The following is a 20,509-nucleotide window of genomic DNA, read 5'->3' on the forward strand; positions in this document are numbered from 1 at the left end:
ATTTGTGACCCTTCTTCTGTCTTTGACCCCGTCCATGCTTGGGAGTTTCTTGTCAAACAGAACTGGCTCTCTCCTGATATGAAGCAAGGCTGAGAGAGGGAAGGTTTAGTAAGCCATCTTCTTTGTATTCAGATAATTCAGCAAAGGGAACAAAATGAGAAGAGATGTGCCTCCTCCCACTGCGAGCCTGAACGACGCAGCCCCAAGCAATCCCCAAACTCATTGAGCAATCCGATTTGCTTTTAGTAATTCGTGGGAGGCTGCGTGAGCGCCGCTCTTTGCGGACTCTTCCGCCCTCTGCTGTCAGAAGTGAGCAAGGGCAGCGCAGGGCTTGGAGGCGCAGAACCAAGTGTGTCCTAACTCGGTCTAGACACAATGAAATCCCGGGTTATTGTACACGACCCCCTTGTGCTCGAACCTGCTCCAGTTGAAGGCAATCGGAGCGCTCCCATCGACGTCCCCCGGAGCAGGTCCGAGGCTCAGAGCGCCGCTTCACGCGGCTTTTCATCCCGGAGGTTTTCTGAGCCATATTTAAAAGCATTTTTTTCAGCACCGAGGTTGGGAGAAAGTGACCGAGTCTGTGTGGGGCTGTGGCTGGGAAGATGAATGGGGCGTGGTGGTGGTGACCCGTTCCAGGACTATTTGATCTGCTAAAAGCGAAGCATTGTCTCTATGCTGCTTCTTTATGAGAAGAGCTTTGAGGAGCTTGGTAGCTCAGCGTGGTCTCCTGTCTGATGACACAGCTCCACTGAGCTGGGGAGAGGGCTAAGGGGAGGCGAAAGGGGCCGGGGCTGGCGCAGAACTTGGGGCAGCTTAATGAGCCTGAGGGAGCGGCCAGAAGGGCGGCTGTGAGAAACGAGCAGAGTTTTTGCCACATCTCACTGTCTGAAAATTTTCAACCTTATCAGGCCAGAAAATACGGGATCTCCTGGGGGGGGGAAAGATTAACGAGAGCCTTATTAAACGGCAATTCGTCAGAGCGCTGTGTTTGGGAGATAGTGCTGGCAGCCAGTCAGCGTGCAGGCACATGAAATGAAGGAAAGGAAACAAATATACAATCAGATTGCAACGTTACAGCAAGAGATTCATTTACAGATAACAAGCTGTCTTCGCCTCTCCAGATTTCTTCATAGCGCCGTCCCTTTTGAAGACAAACAGTCTGATCTTTATTATCTGATGCCAAGAGATCATTCCTTGTACGCGGCATTTCCCCTGTTATGAATAGGAATTATTTTCTCCCCGTTCTCAATTACCTTTTAGTAAGAGGACCATTTTAGTGTGTGTGAAATGGGCGGTGAGAGCGTTTTATCCATGCAAAGAACTATTTAAACTCCTTTTTCCCTAATCAGAGCTCATTCTCTAGATGCTTTGTTACATGGAAGTTTGGATTCAGGAAAATTTAGGTTGCAATTTTTTAACCCTAGTTCTATTAAGAAGTTGCATTGGAACCCAACGGTGCTATTAACGCGTAGCCGTTTTGTTCTATAAATAGCCCCTGATCTGGGTTTAATGGACCGTTCCCCTACGGGTCCCTTCAGTGTCTGGAGCTATGGGCTTTTTCATCATCGTTTTAATTTAGCACGGCAAGCAGAACTGATAAAGTAACGCACCGCTGGGTTTGTTCCGTGTTGCTAGACTACCAGGGTTATGAAGGGACATCGCAGCACCACACAATGTAGGTGTTAAATAAAATAAGCTGAAAATGAACAGTCCCACCATGTTGGATCTGAAGAAGGAAAAGGACTGTTGGGGGGAATTCAAACAAATAACCATCTGGTTTCCAAGCAAGCAAACAAACCAGGATTAAAAGGGCACTGTATTGCATGAATGCTTACTTTTAATTTTTAGTACTATTTATTTTATTACTCTTTTCTGCTTTATACTAAAATGATACACTAGATACTAATGATAATACAGGGTAATTCATCTAATACAGTGATTTATTTAACTCAGCACACGTATAAGTACACACACACAATTAATCGCACAGCTCTATAGCTCAAACACAGTAATAAAAAGTTGCCCTTGGAAACTAAATAGTGTAAAATCTTAATGCTGCCAAGTACCATTTTTTAATTACAGCTGTTTAGAAATATGACTTTGAATATTTACAGTTGATTCCTCTTAATTCTACACAATATTGTTTCAGAGCCTAAATATCATGGAAATACAGTAAACCGGACACCAGTCGCTTGTATGTCAGGCAGAACTGCTTTTTCTTGAAAACCATTAATTTTGAACGCAAACTTTAAATAAGATTCAAAACAGAGTTCAAAGCAAAAGCAAACACGTGAGCAATGTATCTGTCTTTAACAATGTTTTTGTATATCGTGTATTTTAATTTTTTACCAACTACTTGTCCAAGATTTATGCGGTGTATCTTCCCTTAAATATGTCAGTCTGCCCTCTTATCTAATTAAAAGCCACAGTCTGAAGGGAAAAATACCTTTTTATAAGCAAATGTATTTTAAATGGTTTGATTAATTTTCATTGATAGCAAAGTTCGCTGGCAGTGCTCAGATTTTTCACTATGGGTATAGTCCATTTATAATCTTTCAATATGACCCACAAAAATAAGTGTCTTCCTCAGACTGCTGTCATTGCTGAACGGACCCCATTCTACAAACACTTGATTTTACTCCCATTGAAATCAGTGGAACTACTCTGCTGAATAAAACTGTTCAGATGCGTCTGTGTAGTGCGATCGGGCGCAGTCTGCTTTCACTGCTGATGATAATACTCTACAAAATAGCAAGCAACACGGTACGGTGGAAATTTCGGAGGCGCCTAAGTGAGTTAGACGCATAAGTCTTACTGAAAGTCAGTGAGACTTTTGCTCATGACTCATCTAGGCGCTTTTGGAATTAACACCCCTGGGAGATATTGGTTTATGATGCATCTAGTACAAATGATTTATGTGTGTGTGGAGGTACTATGGTGTTGTGGTTAAAGCACTGGACTGGGAATTGGGAAGGCTGGATTATATCCCTCATTCTGAAGTCTATTTGATCTGCAATGTAAATTGTATAAAAGACGGGTTTACAAACACTATCCATTCCCCCTTTAGAGTGCAAATGCTATTGTTTCCTATCCATTTTATTTGTTATTAAGCCTGAGATTCAGGACTCTAGTTCTGTCCCTTCTGGTACATTCCTGAGAAAAGTAGCTTTTAAAAATTCTGTCCATGCAAAACAATGAAAATAACTTGCAGTTTAATTTCTGAGTGTAGCAGTTGCTAATAAGGGCTTTCGTCTTCTCAGCTAGACGACAAATAGCATGGACAGTAATTTATTCTCCGCTGCTTCCACTGTCTCTCCAACATAATTCTTAATTTAAATTCATAAGTGGGATACAGATATTTTAACGTTTTGATCTATTCATGTGTTTACCCTCAGGCATAGAAACAGCCTTCAAGTAAAGCCATAGTATGGCTACTCTTTTCTGCATTCCGATGAACTAGTTAGGCGTTTATAAATCACCAGTTCCTAGAAAATGCCCAGGGAAAAAAAGTAGACGGGAAGAGAAATTGTTGTGCTGTTGTCGGCCAATCAGAAAGCAGTAGACCATTCTATTATTGGTGCCACTTTGGTTCCCCTTATGTTATACATTCACAAAGTTCCATTAAAATAACATTGTGGTCGAGGCGAGCTCCACAAAGTGAATAGGTATACCTACAGGCAAATAAACTTAAAGCATCAACAGCCCCTATATTCAGTCCTGTGGTATCTATGCCCTCAAACCAGCCTTTTCTTCTGTAGGTTCTCAATAAGGCCAGGTGGCCATATCCCATGTGAGTCTATAAATAGGTAGTAATGCTCCAACTCATAGTCCTGAGCCTGAGTCACGCAAAATACCCATTGATTTCTCTGGAAGCTTTGGACGTGCAAAAAAATACAAGACGAGGCCCCCAAGCTGGCTACAAAGTAATTATGGAAACCCACCTCGGAGCATGAGTCTCACATCTGGGGGTACAACCGTGTTCTCAGTGACTTGTATCGTTAACCAGCGCTGCGAGATTTTCTGCTAAATGGGAATCAAGACTATAAAAGCCCTAGTACATTATGGTTGTGTGCGAAAGTGGAACTGTCTCTTACTATTAATAGTTCAATTGCTTTGTTCCGGAATTAATCTCGTTTGCCTTTATTCGCTTTAGATTAATTAGATAACAACATAGACCCAGGTGCTGGAGAACTTTCTTAAATATGTCAAAGGAAATATTGTTGTCTTTTAATTTGGACAAGGACTCTGGTTCCATCTTCTTGGTATGGTGATACCACCACCGAGATCAATCTGAGCACTGAAACACTGCGACCACCAAGGAGAGGCAACTAAGTAGTTGCCAGCCATACCAATCCCTTTATTTCATTTGTCGTTTATATGGAAAATAGTATGCTTCCTGAGACAGAGCATACACCCGGTATAACACACGCCTACTTTGTTATGCTACAACCTGTTTCTCTTTATTAGAGGATCATTTATTCATAAGGTTACAGCAGTTAGGTGGGTTGTTTGTTTTTTGTTTGTTAGTAAGAAATAATTTATTTTTAATACCTGAACCGCTCCTCTTACTATGCACTAGATCTGAGACACCCTTATTTAATTTTCCTGAAGTTTCCGGATTGGAAGTTCATGCTCTTAAATGCATGGGGTAGGGGTGGGAGGATGAGAAATGCCAGCAAGAGCCGTTGGAGCCGGAGGTGATCATCAAATGGTAGTCCAAAGTACAATGACTATCTGGGGCCAGCCTTGTAAACCATGGGATAGTAACCCTCAATTATGAGAGTAATCCTGTTGATTTCATTTGGCTGTTCAGGTTACTCGTGCAGTGAGGATTTGCTGTAGTGCATCCACAATTTTTGTGTTGGTCTTATGCGACAAATTCCTTCTCTATCTTTGAAAGTGAAATGAAGAACTTCCAAGACCATCAATTTTCAGCTAGAGGCTCAGTTTAACTGTTCCACAAGTATTACTCTGTAGTCAATGAGTTCATTGTATCATCCAGTTATTGTGTTATTAGTGTTATGGTAAACTCTGACTCATATGCTATTTCATATGCATAACAAAGCAGCGGAGGTGATTTTAAATCCATTGTGGTTTAATACAGAATCATTAAATTCAATTTAAATAAAAAAGGCTACCACTTTCTCTTCTCCGTATTTTGCGCTCCAAGTATACTGAGCCAATCTGTAAAAGGAACTCCAGAGCCTGCGGCTTTACTACGCAGTAAATGATAGCAGAATCACACACACACACACACACACACACACACACACACACACACACAAAACCTCTAGCTAGTAAACTGGTGGCTGCGAGCCCAGAGGGGCAGAAAGGGAGCCTTTCAGTCTAGAAGGCCAGCCAAGGGAAATGGACAGAACGGAAGAAGGAAAACAGTTACAGTGTTGGCTTTTCCTACACGCAGTCTTTCTCCTTAACTCGTAACACAAAGTGTGGTTGGTTTTGATGGATTCAAATTTGATGGTAAATGTTTTTTTTTCAAGTGTCAAGGCTAGAGAGGCTGGTGGGTCAGTGGGGACCTTTGGATGACAGATGACTGCAGTTTTAGTTAAATGTTTACATTATCAGTATCCCTGTCATAACGTCGAATTACCACAGAATGTGCCATTTCAAACTAAACTATGGCACCGTTTGACGTTAAGTGGCTTCAGAGGCTGAAGAGTGGCTCGTGTCTAAAGATGTTTCTATAAGGTCGCTAATAAAAACAACGTTGCCGAATGGGAAATAAAAATCCATTTACTTGGTTAACACAAAGAGACAGATTTAGCTGGTTTACTTTGTTTAGCTAGTGTGGATTGAATGGGAAATATAATTATAGTTTTCATTTATACTTTATGCACGGAGAATATTGTTGTTTTCTATTAGGATATTGTATGGAGCCCATCGCCATAGTACTCGAGGGCCTGGAAATATTGTCATAATGATTATTTATATATAATCTTGTATGTTACAACTGTATCTCCGATCATAGCAGATTTTCTAAGGCCAGGAGGAAATGATTAAAAACACAGAAATATTTTTTTACCTGAAAATCAGCATCTCCCCACTTTTTCCTGATATTACTTTATCGACACTAATAGGGAGAGGAAGCTCGCTGAGGAAGACTATCTTTAGAACTGGACAGTCTCCTAGGTTAGCCAGTTACTAACATAATTCCTTTGCGCGATGGCAACACGAGGAGGAAAACTGAAAGTTGCCCTGATTTTAATCACACATCACTGCCCCCTTTCTGTCTGCTGGGCCCATAAACTTCGCCTGCAGGCTGCAATGGCATTGACTCATCCTGAACGCTCTTCCAGTGCCTGATTACTGAAGGGGAATCTGTCTGATCGACTTAATAAGAATTTACCACTGCACTAAATGACGAGAATTTGTTTTTTGCATGGCTGGGTTTCTGTAGTTGATGTCATTTGGAGCTCGCCCTCCTCGAGGCAAATAATCCCCATAAATACTCTTACTCCTGACCTCATTAGGTAGATACAGAACAAACCCCACTTTGAACTGTTGTCTAGTGAGCTGCTTTAAGCGTTTATAAACATGCTGGGAAGTGAGAATACTCTGACCTGTGGATCTTGTAATAATAATGTAGGGTTCTTGCAAAGGAACAACAGCCTGGAAGATAAGAGCCGGATTGTGAGCTCTCTCAAAGAAAGGCAATCTTCCAAGAACCTGCTGGCTTGTGAGAACAGCGAGAGGGAAGCCAGGTTCAGGCGGGCCGAGACAGACTTCTCCAATTTATTTGCTAGAGGTAAGTGCTCTTTACAACTATTGTCTGCTTAATCTCAGCAGTGTTTTTATGGTCTGTCTTTCTGGCATTGCATGTAGCTGCAGATTTTGCTTTTTAATAATGATTTTTTTCTGAGAATTTTGCTGTCATAGCAACACCCTGTAGATGTTATATATAACATGTATAAGATCAACATATACGTACCGATATGTATTTAAAATACTTTGCGCCAGATCATCAGCCGGCGTAAATCGGATCAGCTCCAGCGACTTCAGTGGAGTTATGCCAATTCCACCACCTAAGCAATTGCCCCACAAAAAATGAGTTAGACGCATTTTTTCATTGTAAATCGGCCATTACAAACGTTAAATTCTTTCCAGTACAACGTATGCTTGACAGGGGTGTGTTTGTGTCAGTCTGCTGTGATTACGTTGATGCATAAGCTGGTATCTTCTGACAATCTGCTGGAGGCAAGAGAGGATAGGCAGAGTGCTGGTCTTATATTTTATTGCTCCATTATCCCATGGATACTTACAGTAAATCTATTTTTAATTTGGGAAGAGCGCTCATTACCAATGTGTGTTTAAAGGCTAGTTAAAACAGCATAGCTATCCGATTAGGAAGCATCGCAGTTAATATGCTCCTAATGGGGTGAGGTGGGAGAGAACCAGAAGCACCTTCAGCCACAGGTTTCATTTGCCAGACAGAGCGAGTGAACTGAGACAATGTTGTGCAGGGAGCAGCGTCTGAACTCTCGGGCTCGTTGTTAAGCATGTTTCCCCCTCGGAACACGATAGATTAGCTTGTAGGGTGTCACGATTTCAGTGACATGCGCTTTTCAGCATCTAGCAGGAAGCTGCCATTGAGTGCCCTCGCCGCCCGATGATGAATGGGAATGAAGCTGACAGAGCCCTGGCAGGAGATACCAGACACTGTCACACAATTCCTGCGCTGGCGGCCGCGGTGCGGCGGAGCAGGAGCCGGGGCATTCCGCTGCCTCCGGGCGGTGGTGTTGCAAGACCCTGGGAAATGACGCTCCGCAGGGAGCAGCTGGTCCATATTCTGCCTCCCGATTGCTAGGCAGGCGCTGAGTTCTTGTGTCCCGCCCGCCGCAGATTTGCTGCCTGCCAAGAATGGCGAGGAGCAGACCATGCAGTTCCTGCTGGAGGTGGTTGACATTCTCCTGAACTACGTGAGGAAGACGTTCGACAGGTCCACCAAAGTCCTGGACTTCCATCACCCGCACCAGCTGCTGGAAGGGATGGAGGGCTTCAACCTGGAGCTCTCCGACAACCCCGAATCCCTGGAGCAGATCTTGGTGGACTGCAGGGACACGCTGAAGTACGGAGTCAGGACAGGTACCGTCTCACAGACCCTGCTCTCCATAGTGGGGGGAAGGGAAAAACGCGGTAAGGGGGCAGTTTCTGCGGGCTTGGCGCAGGCCTGGGGGGGAGGGGCTGTTGACTCGTATGTTGCTCCTTGTGTGAGTCATCAGAGCAGGATTGGGCCCAACGTATTAATGATACACTCCCCCTGCCTCGCCGGAAAGGGCTCAACTTTGTAAAGGTTCGTTCCAGCCCCTCTCTCTGGCGGAAAGTGACTCTGTCACCAGTGCCAGGCGCGCTGCTCCATCCGTCACTCACACGGGTATCGTTTCCCGGGGTTGTTTGTGGAGCCCAAATACAAGTTTTTAATCTCTTTCGCTTGATGAAATGTAAGACGCCTGCATCTCCGGGGAGCGATCTCATTAGGCAAATGAGGGTATAAATGAGGGTATAAATTCGCAGTTTTTCTTCTTTATGTTCACCAGACGTTGAATGAAATCCTAGGAATCGTTAATAATCAGATTTAAACTCACCACACAGGGAGTCTCACTTCCAGGTCATTTTGGATCCTGTATCAATAAATACTTTTATCACAACTTCCCTTCTTATTCAGTGAGCGGTAGCCACAAACCCAAAATAAAGCCACTGATCGTCCGCTTGTTGTTTCGCCTGAAATGTTTGACTTTTAAGTCTGTATGGCAGAAATCTAAATTGCCAATCACTCAGCACATATGGCAGTTACCCGAATAGCAGTTCAGGACCTGGAGCAATAACAGGGCAGATCCCCTCTCCCCATCCCCACATCCCCACTCCAGTATTACAGCTAATTCTGCTCACTCCGTGAGACCGATGGGAAAGGCTACAACTTCTGTCGATGACTGTCATAACTGTTCATGATCGCTCCAGATTGTTCAGATGGTTTTACAACAGAAGCTCCTGGGAGGTGGAGGGGAAGGGTTTCAAATCTTCCTTCTGAAATTCTCCTGATGAGCTATTAAGAGCAATGCTTTCTAAACTACGAGCATTGCTTGCGGAACAGTTCAGCCACAGGGGACTGAGGGGGTTGTCCATCATATCTTCCTTCCTAGTACAAACCGATAGATTTGAACTAAGCAACAAAAACTACGAAAATAATGGTTTAATCTTGTCGGCCCAACTTGCACTGTTCGAATTCTTCTAGAGTAGCAAGGACTGTGTTTTTGTCTTGTGCCTGTTTTAACAAGTGAGAGCATATTTCAGACCCCCAAGTCTGCCTTTTAACCTGTGGCCAGCATGTTCATTCAACAAAAGCAACAGTTACTGCAGTTTAATTTAATTTCCTAATGGGGTTATGTTGTTATTCTGTTTAGCTAGCACTTTTCTCCTGACTCTTCCTACTTGTTACCTGGGATTTTATTGGTGCTATATGCTGACAGCTATTTCATATTAATGTTATTAAATGGCACCTGAGACACAGATATGGTCAAACAGACTGTATTCATAGTAGCAGCAGGTTAAGGATTTTAATAACAGAAACTTAAGGCTTGGTGATGGATCCAGCAGCAGCCATTAAAGGCAATGGAAAGACTACAATTAACTTCACTGGAGCTTGGTTCGGGCACAGAGTTGTAAAGGTTTTCTTCAGGCAAAACTCCAGTTGAAGTCCATGGGATCTAGTCTGTTGTTTAAAAAAGTCATCCATCATAAGGGGGGAAAGATACGCGCTGAAAGCATCAGCAGAAGATACCCCGCTGATTTATTAAAATAGTTTCTCAAACTGTGTCAAGACAGCAAGAGAAGAAGAATTGTTTTGTAAAATACAAATCGAATCCATTTTAATATAACTGCTATTTAACCTCTACCCAACCACTATTCAGTAACTGGAAACAAATATTTACGTTCATTTGGCATACGGTTTTCTGGAGAGTGTGAAACTTCTCTGCAGAAACTGTGGGGGTTAATGTTGTTAGAGAAGATGTGGCTTGTTAATATACAACCGTAAAATCCTGGTGGGCATGTAATGTAGACATTATATGCAGCGGAGTGAAAGGAGTAGCTAACCCCATGCATGAGGGCTTTGCAGGAAAAGTGTAGAATACATGAGCAATTAATTTTGTATAACTAAAAATAATTAATTAGGCTATAATAATTAATGGATGTTGAGCAAGTTGCATACTGTTTAGGAATGTTGTTAACTAATGGACAGTCCTCTCCCTCCATCCCCCACAAATTTTACATTGTATAGACAATGAATCACAAATATGTGGAATCCTTATGCTCTACAACAGACTATTTACAGCAGAGTTCTGGAGACTTTTTTAGTTTATTCTATTAATTATTTTACAGCACCTCACGGATCAATTGCTCATAGGTTATCCTATTTGCAAGAAAGGGATGTTAGCAATGTTCTAGAGCAAATTTACGTACCTATATTAAGGATCCCGTAAAAGGAAGGATAGCCTAGGGTATTAGCCTAGGATTTGGGGGAGCAGCGTTCAATTCCCTGATCCACCGCAAACTTTTTGTGTGATCTTAGGCAAATCATTTTGTCTTTCTGTGCCTGTAAAATAGGGATGGTGTGAAAATCAGTACATTCAAGATTGAAGAGCCTGATCCTGGCAGTTCTGCCAGTTGATTTCAGTGGTAGAAGGATTTGGCCATTTATTACAACTGCAATGATTCTAAAATTCTTATTTGCCTTTTCTTATTAATAGTGTTTGTTTATGCATGCATCATTATTGAGGTTGGGCAATGGAAGTCGATAGTCAGTTTATAGTCCGCGTCAGCTTCAGGTTTTGCAGAATGTTGGGGATACAAACGCTACAGACTCAGAGGAATATTTATTTGTTTTAAAAATTGTTCCCATCGGAATGCTTAAAAATCCTATGGCAATACTTCTATCGCTCAACTTGTAAAAACTGTTTGTTTGTTTTTAAGGGGACGGGAGGTCGTTTAGTTTTTGTTTGTTTGTTTGTTTTCAAGCTAAATGTTGAGCCAAATTCGAGGTGCCCGTGTCCCTTTTTGATGTCCAACATTGAACCTTACCATAGTTCCCCGATGAATTGATAAATATGTGGGAGAGCTTTGCATTATTATACATCTGTTCCGGGTACTCCTCAGGAGCTCAGGATTTCTGATCGGGAGAGATTGCCACCTGTTAGTGTTTGGGGGGTGAACAGACTTGGTCTAATATTTGGACTCACTCTGTCTTTGCAAAGAGAGGCCAGCTAAAATACAGCGGTCTGCCTGACTCTGAAGTAATTCACAGTTAGAGCAATACCCTCGTTTTAGTTTAGCTGAATGTTCTCTTTCAAAACTTCTCAGGGGCCCCGCCCCGATCCTGTCCCATTGAAGTCTGTGGGAACCAGGCCATTCCGTGCAAGCAGGATCAGGCCCAGCGAAACTTTCCTTTATTGCAGAGAGAAGAGCAGAATTCTTGGCTGTTCAGCACCGCGTGCCTACTGTTCGCGGCCCTAACCATTGCTTATCTAAAGAGACCCAGGAGTATACTCTGCATAGCTTTTCTCTATTTAAACGCAAATATGACCCAAGTCTCCTGGCCACTGGTGCTGAAATATGTTATCCCCCTGCACTTCACCACCACCCCGATTATAGAAGTTCTAGGGGCATCTATAGTGCCACACATTTTGTCTTATAAAGCCAGGCTTTGGGTGACTGATGAAATAATGAACCGCCAAAGATAACAATGAAAGGCATGTGACGTGCTATATTGTTTTCAATGATCTTCCCAGGTCATCCTCGTTTTTTCAACCAGCTCTCCACTGGACTGGATATTATTGGCTTGGCTGGTGAATGGCTGACATCAACTGCAAATACTAACATGTAAGCAGTCTCCTATTTTTCTTCTTTTTTTTTTTTGTGATTAATGATTATACAGGTTGCCAAAACTGATTTCTGCAACTCATTTATAATAAAGATGTCCCATGTAATGTATTACGTGTCCTACGCATTCTTATGTTATATAATGCAGCAATAAACTAGTGGAAACAATTACAGTTTTCAGCAGATTTTAAGAGGAAATCTTGCATTACTATCACACACAAACTCAGATATCCCAAAATAAAGTGTAAGTAAACTATAGTCATTCTGATAATACAACACCAAATGATGGAACGTCTTTTCGGAGAAATGTTGGTTTATCTATCCCAGTGTGTTACAACCAGAACTCTTATAATTTAGATGGTTGGTCTTTTCTTTCTTTCTTTCTTTCTTAGCTAATTTGGGTCTATTCTTGTTAAGATCTGACTTTCCAATTAATAATTTTGCAATTATCCTAATGCAAACACTAGAGCATAAAATATTTATGGACCTGATTCTGCTCCTGCTCCCATTGAACTCAGTGAGAGCAGGATTGGGCCCTTAGCTTCCTCTTTATTCAGCTGTCATCACATAAGTGGCTTTTAAGAGACTTCAGAAAAGCTGTCAAAAGGATTAAAAACCATAACATTTGAAATTAACTTGATAATATGAAGGAATTATCCTGACTGAGAGTAGTCAAAATTCAGAGTGTGGCAGGCTCAGCCAGATAACCTTTTGGATCTAGATTGTATTTAATAATTTACCCTCCATTATTCATTACATTTCAATGTAATGAAAATGAAAATTAAGTTCAAGGTGTGTTGCTGTATTTCTACAACAAATAGTGTCATTCAGAGAGGGGGAAAAAGCCCTTGGGCCATTTTAAATTATGTATTGATTTGTGTATGCTCCAAAAAGTGGGACATGCTTGGAGTCCAAATACTTATCAGATAACAAATACCACTTTCCATTTCAGGACTTTAATGGATGTGTGTATGTATTGTGTTATGGCTGTGTTCATTTCACCTAAAACTGCCACTAGCATGGAAATGTAGCTTTGTTGTTGCTAATGTGTTGGGCACAATGAAATTTACCTGCAAATTGAAAAATGAAATTATTTTCATTTCCTTCATCCATTGATAATGGTTCACTGGGTATAACTGATTACTAGCTGCTGTATGTAGTTTGCCAGATGTGCCCATCCAGTGACTCTAGAAACAAAGACAACTAATAAGAGACTCAATTAAAAAACACCTAGTTCTTTTTAATAATACTGCTCCCAGTTAATTTCGTGTTTTCAAAAAATTATATTAGTAAGTCAAATGAGAAAAATAATTGAAAAAACCATTATACACTCAATTTGTAATGTAACTGTTGAATGATTTGTTTAGTATGAAACACCATTTGAAAATTAAAAATGTGATTAATTTTCTAGAAAAAAATTTGCTTAAATTCCACTACTGTGTAGGGAGAAAGCATACTCTATTTTTAAAGTTATCAGGTAAATTAAGTGGATGATACTTATTGTGAGCCAAATTCTTTCTTGTCTATCATCTCATGCAATCTCAGTGAAGTCAGTTAGGTTGCACAAGCTATAAGTCAATGCAGAGTTTTACCTTATGACAGCATACTGTGTGGCTGTATATATTAAAATAATTATTAAGAACATTTCATTCACTTATCTAATTTCAAAAAGGTGATTATTATGAAGGATTTTTTTTCTTGGATTGATTTAGAAAATTGTCCTGTTAAAATAGCTTAACTCAGGAAAGTTCTTTACCCTTTCTGGACCATTTGCACTTTGAGAAACATATTAAATACATATAGAAAATGATTTTCTGTAAGCATGAAAATTACACAGCTTAACCCTTTTTGTGTTGGATTTACCAAACACAAATCACATAGACTGTTCCCTTACCTCAGCTGTGCAATGGAAAAATGCAATATATTTCAAGAATTTAAGACCAATATGAAATAGCTTAATAGAACACAGTAATTACATAGACTGTTAAAGACATCTCTATACAATATTATATGATTCCACCAGATCAATAGAGAAGGTTATTTAAAATAGCCATATGGTTTCTATCCATTCTAGAGCATAGATTCTCTGTTTAGTGCAGCTTTCCAGCACTGAAGAAGAGTTAATGAATGACCTTTATGTAGAAATTATTCTAACCTAGTTCTGCTAGAGAAGCATGTAATGTGGTATGTAACGTTGGATTCTTGTGACAAAATTATCTTCCTAGTGCCATTTTTCTTTTCCACCTCTAAACACCTCTAAATACTTTTGATTAATTGCACAGGATATTTTTTCCCCATATGGGCTTTGAGTGATCAGAATTTCATCTTACCGTCTTTATATTTTGTTGGTGTTATTATGAATATGATAAGCCATGTTAATCATAGTAGAGTCTCCATGTAGATATACAAATTGAGTACCAGAGTAGTATCAGTAATTGAAATTACGACTCATAAGACATTTAGGGTGGAATTTTCAGAAGTGGTCAGTGTTGATCTAACTCTGCTCCCATGTAGTCAGTGATAAACCTTCCATTGGCTTCAGTGGGAGCAGAATTAAGCTAGTGCTGGGTACTTTTAAAAAACCCACCCTTCCATGTTTTCAGTCACCGTCAATGATATCTGTAAAGACTATATTAGTATGGGAGTTCCAAGGGTCATATCCACATGAAGTATCAGTGGGGTAGTCGTGTTAGTCTGGATCTGTAAAAAGCGACAAAGAGTTCTGTGGCACCTTATAGACTAACAGAAGTATTGGAGCATAAGCTTTCGTGGGTGAATACCCACTTCGTCAGACGCACCCACGAAAGCTTATGCTCCAATACTGCTGTTAGTCTATAAGGTGCCACAGGACTCTTTGTCACTATCCACCTGAAGGTCATTTCATAACAAGAGTTGTTTTTCCATGGCTGCACACATTTTTTACTTTTAGGCTGAGATTGTCAGAGCCACTTAAGGGTAAAAATAAATGGGAATAGACTAGAGCATCCAAATCCCAAAAGTGATTTTGAAAATCTTAGCCTGAGTCTTTGGGTATTGGACTTATGATTTTTTATCATCCACAATCTTCCATCATTTCTTTGTGAATCTTTGCAGGCTCATGCAATATTTTCCCTAGCAATTGCATTAATGCATTTTGACTTCTTTAAATTTTTCTCTGTGAATACTCTTACTATGACACACACACAAAAAAACCTTGTTAATAGCGATGTACTCTGTGTACAGGCAATTTATTCTTTCAGGAGGTATTTGGAGTTTCATTTGAAGGTACTCAGGGCCAAATCCAAAGGTATTTAAATCAACGGAAAAAAATCCCTTTGATTTCAGTTGGCTTTATGTTAGGCCCTCAATGACCTATACACTAGAGGATTCACATGGACTTTAGTTGGAGTTTTTCCAGACAAGGACTGGAAGATGGGCCCTAGATTTGCAATGTATAAAAACAATGTTATAACTTTGCTCCTGGATAGACTGCAGGTAGAGCTTAATTTATAAACTCTGTATTTCTGTCATCTCTGGCAATGCCCAACTTCCAGAACACCACTATAAGTGATTCCCTGTTGCAATTCTGATGATTTAAAGAAAAATAAATGTACTGTTTCGAGTCTTCAGAACTGAAAATAACTAAGAATAGACAAAAATACAAAGCCTGTCTCATCTTAAATGGACATCCTAACAATGTCATCTTGGTACTAGGACAGAAGAGGGATATCATTAAGGACCTTGGCTGGGTTTTGAAAAGGCGTCTAAAGAATTGAGCTGCCCAGAGCCCATGAAATTCAGGTGTCTAACTCCCTTAGGCCCCTTTGAAAATCCCACCCTTGACATTTAGTTACTTTCTGCCCCATTCTAAATTCATTTTTTTTCAGTGTTCAAAATAAACCTAGTCTCACATAGCTTGTTTACACTGATAGTAATTTGACAATAAGCCTCCCTTGGTCACCTAGCAGAGTAGCATAACCTATCAATCTAGATTCAAATTTTTGTCCATGACACATATGGCATACTAGACTATGCAATGCTTCTGGTCTGCGTTAGGTGGATATAACAGTTGACTGCTCTCTTGTTGTTTGTAATTGGTAATTAGAAAATCATCATTTATAATTACTCTTGACAGATATTGATTGCATGGCATTGTAGAAATAAATTGTCCTGGGGGATTATTAGCAGAATATGTCCACATAAATAATTGTATTTAGATTTTTGAGCCTTAGTTCAATATTTCTAATTATCTTTGTGGTAAGCTGTCTAATGCTTACCATTTTCATAACTTTACGATTCTGACAATATGCTATTCTACAAGTGTGAAACTGGCACTCTGTGAACCAAATATTTTACAGTCTAATTTTGCATAGTACTGACTGTCAATATTGTTGTAATTACTGTAAATTGTATAAACACAGAATGTTCTGAAACATGTTAGCAGAAACAGTAGAAAACATACATGGGGCCTAATACTTCAGTTCTTACTTGCAAATATTCCCACTGGCCTTGCAGGAAGTTTTGCTTGAGTAAGAGCTACAGTATCAGGTCCCAGATTCACAAGCAATTTGGTTATGAGTCTTAACCATTTTCACAAAGGATCAGAGATTAAGCATTTATGTGCATTTTGGAATGTGAACTATGTATCAGGTTTTTTTTTATCCACTCAGGTTTACATATGAAATTGCACCTGTTTTTGTCCTCATGGAGCAAATAACACTTCGAAAGATGAGAGAGATTATTGGATGGTCAAATAAAGATGGTGATGGAATATTCTCACCCGGTAGGTTTTAGTCTCACTTTTGGCAAGTTGAGATAAATATCGCATACATTCATGTAAGTACTGTAATAGAAAACGCAGTGTCTGAGTTTTAAAACTAATAATGGCCCATCCACCTAAAGCATTTGTTTCTTTCAGACTTCCCATAAAGGGTTAAAAACATTCACATGCAGTTTTCATCTTTTAGTATAATTATGAATATAACTATTCAGAAACTTTGCCAAAATTTTCAAACTTTAGTCCTAAAGTTAGGTACCAAAATCCATATTTAGGTGCCTAATTTCCAGAGGTGTTGAGCAACTACATATCCTTGGCTGACAGCTCACACCTCTAAAAATCCTCACACATATTTAGGTGCAGATCTGGGCTGGAGGTCATGGACGAGGAGTGTGCTGTCTTTGCCACATCATCCTCCCCTTCCTCATAATTCATAGATGCAGCTCTTTGGGTGATCAATAAGGATTTGGATTCTAGGTGAGGGACTGGAGGATGGCCACTTTCTATGGCATCATCTCCCCAGAAACCTGCAGAGAATGTGAGAGTATGACTACGCTGGCCCCGTCCAAAGTACCTCTCTTATCACCCCACTCCATGCTTTGAACCCACTCCATGAATGGAGCATAGGGACAATGGTCAGTGGCAGAGGGGGATGGGAAGCAGTGCAAAGGTGCATGGCCTCTTTGCTGATGGCCCTAGTTTCTAGCAGGATTCCTGAGATGTGTGGGTTTTGGAGGGACTAATCCTCTTCTTGTTTCAGGAGATGGAGGACAAATCCCAAGCACAAAACCCATGAATGCAAACTCACTAAGTTCCTAGTCCCCTATGCAGGAAAAAGACACAAAACAGTCTGGCCTAATGCACTGGTTAATGGTAATGTTTAAGGAAAGCTGGTTTAGTCTATTATAGGTCTTCAATATCATGGAATTAGGTATGAAGTTGCTATTCTTGTTAAATGAGGTTGTGGGCCTCATTCCCAAGTGCAGCATATTGAACACTGACTATCTAATGAATGTGTTACAGAAATATTAACCATCAGAAGGGGAGATAAATAAGAAATTCTGACTTCCAATATGGATTCTTAAAAGGTCTGTCTTTTAGACCTTCTTGACAGATAATCATGCATCTCAGTAATTTGTTCTTTCATACTTCACTGAAGTTTTCACTACATTGCACAAATGCTATTGATATGCCTTTGTTCTATAAAAGGTCAGATTGCTTTTCTCATTTTCAACGTTTTATTATGTGCTTTTATATAGGAGGGGCCATATCCAATATGTACAGTATAATGGCTGCTCGCTACAAGTATTTCCCTGAAGTCAAAACTAAAGGCATGGCTGCAGTTCCTAAACTGGTTCTCTTCACTTCAGAACAGGTGAGTTTAACACACTGCTAATTGTTGTTGTTAATATATTGCTAAATGTTTTTAAGACATTCAGATAAGTGACTATTCCACCATTAAGGCTATGTATGTTTTTCCTGCAGAGTCACTACTCAATAAAGAAAGCTGGGGCTGCACTTGGGTTTGGAACAGAAAATGTGATTTTGATAAAATGCAATGAAAGGTAGGATAAATGTTAAGTTCTTGATATATTAAATGTGTTCATCTGTTAAATTTGTTTTATTGTGCTTAAGGACTGGTTCAGTACAGTGTGTCAAGCTGCTAATGATCTGTTGAAAAGATCCCATTAAATTATTTCTGCTGTAGCTGATACTCTTTTATGCGCAATCTTTTAATTTTCTTTGTCTTTTTGTTTCTGCAATAATTATAGAGGGAAAATAATACCAGCTGATTTGGAAGCCAAAATTCTGGAAGCTAAGCAAAAGGTACGCATTTTAAAGCTTAGTGGTTTAATGTTTAGATTAAGAATTTATTACTTTTTCCCTTTGAGGTTGAGGAATAACATTCAATCAGAATATTTATTCTAGACGCGATCAGAGACCTATTTTATTCTACAATGATAATTTTGGTTGCATAGCTCTATATTTCTACACTGTTCAAGAAATAATCTACAGATCTTGGTTTTCATTTACTATTTAATTCATGTAGTTATTTCAAATCCTTGATATACACATATTTCTTTCTGAACAAGGCCTAAATGGGAAGGATTTTTCCTTTTTAGTTTTCTGTTTTAGAAAAATTGAAAAAGATTATTATTAATATGGAAAATTTTATCAAAATTATAAGAACCTTTTGGGGGCTAATCCCATGAACTCTTCAGAATTCCTATTGACTTCAAGGGTGGGTTTGTAGGATTGGTCCCTTTAAACATTAATTTTAATTTTCCATGTGAGGAATCCTATATTTAAAAATAAAAATCAATAAAATAACAAATTAATGTTTTGTAAAGCAGTAAAGATGAATCTTCAAAAGTTGGTGTTTAAGAGTACCTATTCTAAATAAGCTGTGGCTTGCATATTAAATAAATATATTTTTGTAACTATGCTGTCCCAGTAACAAGTAGATAGGTATATTTTAAATTGTATTTAATAAGTTCAAAGTCATCTCAGTTTGATACGACTTGCTATTGCACTTTTAAAATTCTGTATACAAGAAAGATCAAAGGAACAACTGTCCACTTAAAATCACACTTTTGTCTGAATTTTTTTATTTTTCATTTATTTATTTTTTGCTTAATATTGTTACAAGAGTCTCCTAACTGTACCATAACTGAAAGAGATCAGAGACCAAATTTTTCTTTGTTTTTTTACTTTGTGCATTTGACAGCACTTTGTATAATCAGTTTCCCCATTTCCCCATGTCACTAATCAGGGAATCAGTTTTCATTGTTGTTTGTGGGGGTCTTTCATGCAGCAACAATGGAGACAAAAACATTTTTTGAAAAATTGAGTAGTAAAACCACAAACGTTGACACGGGGACACAGGGGCAGGTGAAGCACCTGAAATCACTTTTAAGTCTGATTTTTGAAATGGACCAGATTTCACACTGAATCAGCATTATTTATATTGCAGGGACATGTTCCACTTTATGTAAATGCAACCGCAGGCACAACAGTGCACGGGGCCTTTGATCCAATAGACGAGATCGCAGACATTTGTGAAAAATATAACCTCTGGCTCCATGTAGATGTAAGTAACTGAACAATCTGCTAAAACTAAGCCTAATGACAGAGGATTCTAGTCTGCAAATGTTTGATGTTGAATTTAAATCTTTACTATTGAGCAGTGCTCATCTTTCCTGTGATTTTGATTTTAAGAGCATTGCAAATAGATATAGAGCCTCATCCTAAGAATCCTCCACATATTTAACTTCCATTAGAAGTTCAGTGGTCAGAGGGTTTAAAGGGCTGTGTGCATGGCAAAATAAAATATTACAGACTTTTAAAAAATACTGACTCTTTACCTCTTCTTCCAACACTTTCAGGCTGCTTGGGGAGGTGGACTTCTAATGTCCAGGAAGCATCGTCATAAGCTGAATGGAATAGAAAGGTACTGCACCCGGCTTATTGGTGTTGCTATTTATTTATACAGTTGTACATGGTCTTTCACAAATGTATGAAAGGATAATGTCCCTGCCTCAAGGCGCTTACACTGTAAATTAAACAGAAACAACACAAACAATAAAAGGTTGAACAGGGGGTTGAAAACTGCACTGGAGAGGAGGTCAGTGATGGAAGGCAAAGTGAAAGGTTAGTTTGAAGGAGGACAGGGAGATTGTTTAGCAAATAGGAGGAGGGGAGACAGTTCCAAGAGTAATTTCAAAGGCGGCACAATGGGAAAACTAAAGAGAGAGGACAGGCTGACCTGTAAGAAATGAGATTTAAGATGGGCTGGGCCTTGAGAATAAGGATTAAAAGGCTAAACTTAGTGTGGGGAAAAAAAGAGGAATCCTGGGAAGG

At 39.7% G+C, this 20,509-nt stretch overlaps 1 protein-coding gene across 2 annotated transcripts in view; it reads left to right on the forward strand.

Annotated features, from left to right (window-relative positions):
• GAD1 (glutamate decarboxylase 1) overlaps positions 1 to 20,509 on the forward strand; it is a 51,400-nt gene that overhangs the window by 17,106 nt on the left and 13,785 nt on the right. Inside the window, exons 4-12 of one of the 2 annotated variants that reach the window (XM_045032865.1) lie at positions 6,608 to 6,766; positions 7,861 to 8,103; positions 11,802 to 11,892; positions 16,542 to 16,654; positions 17,908 to 18,023; positions 18,134 to 18,213; positions 18,421 to 18,475; positions 19,623 to 19,739; positions 20,035 to 20,099. In XM_045032865.1, the coding sequence (XP_044888800.1) occupies positions 6,608 to 6,766; positions 7,861 to 8,103; positions 11,802 to 11,892; positions 16,542 to 16,654; positions 17,908 to 18,023; positions 18,134 to 18,213; positions 18,421 to 18,475; positions 19,623 to 19,739; positions 20,035 to 20,099 (1,039 nt within the window). Of the gene's footprint in view, positions 1 to 6,607; positions 6,767 to 7,825; positions 8,104 to 11,801; positions 11,893 to 16,541; positions 16,655 to 17,907; positions 18,024 to 18,133; positions 18,214 to 18,420; positions 18,476 to 19,622; positions 19,740 to 20,034; positions 20,100 to 20,509 lie in introns of those variants that run through there. The other variant, XM_045032866.1, reaches the window with a different exon arrangement.

Source organism: Mauremys mutica, chromosome 10, assembly GCF_020497125.1.
Source record: "Mauremys mutica isolate MM-2020 ecotype Southern chromosome 10, ASM2049712v1, whole genome shotgun sequence".
In the NCBI taxonomy this organism is placed as follows: domain Eukaryota; kingdom Metazoa; phylum Chordata; order Testudines; family Geoemydidae; genus Mauremys; species Mauremys mutica.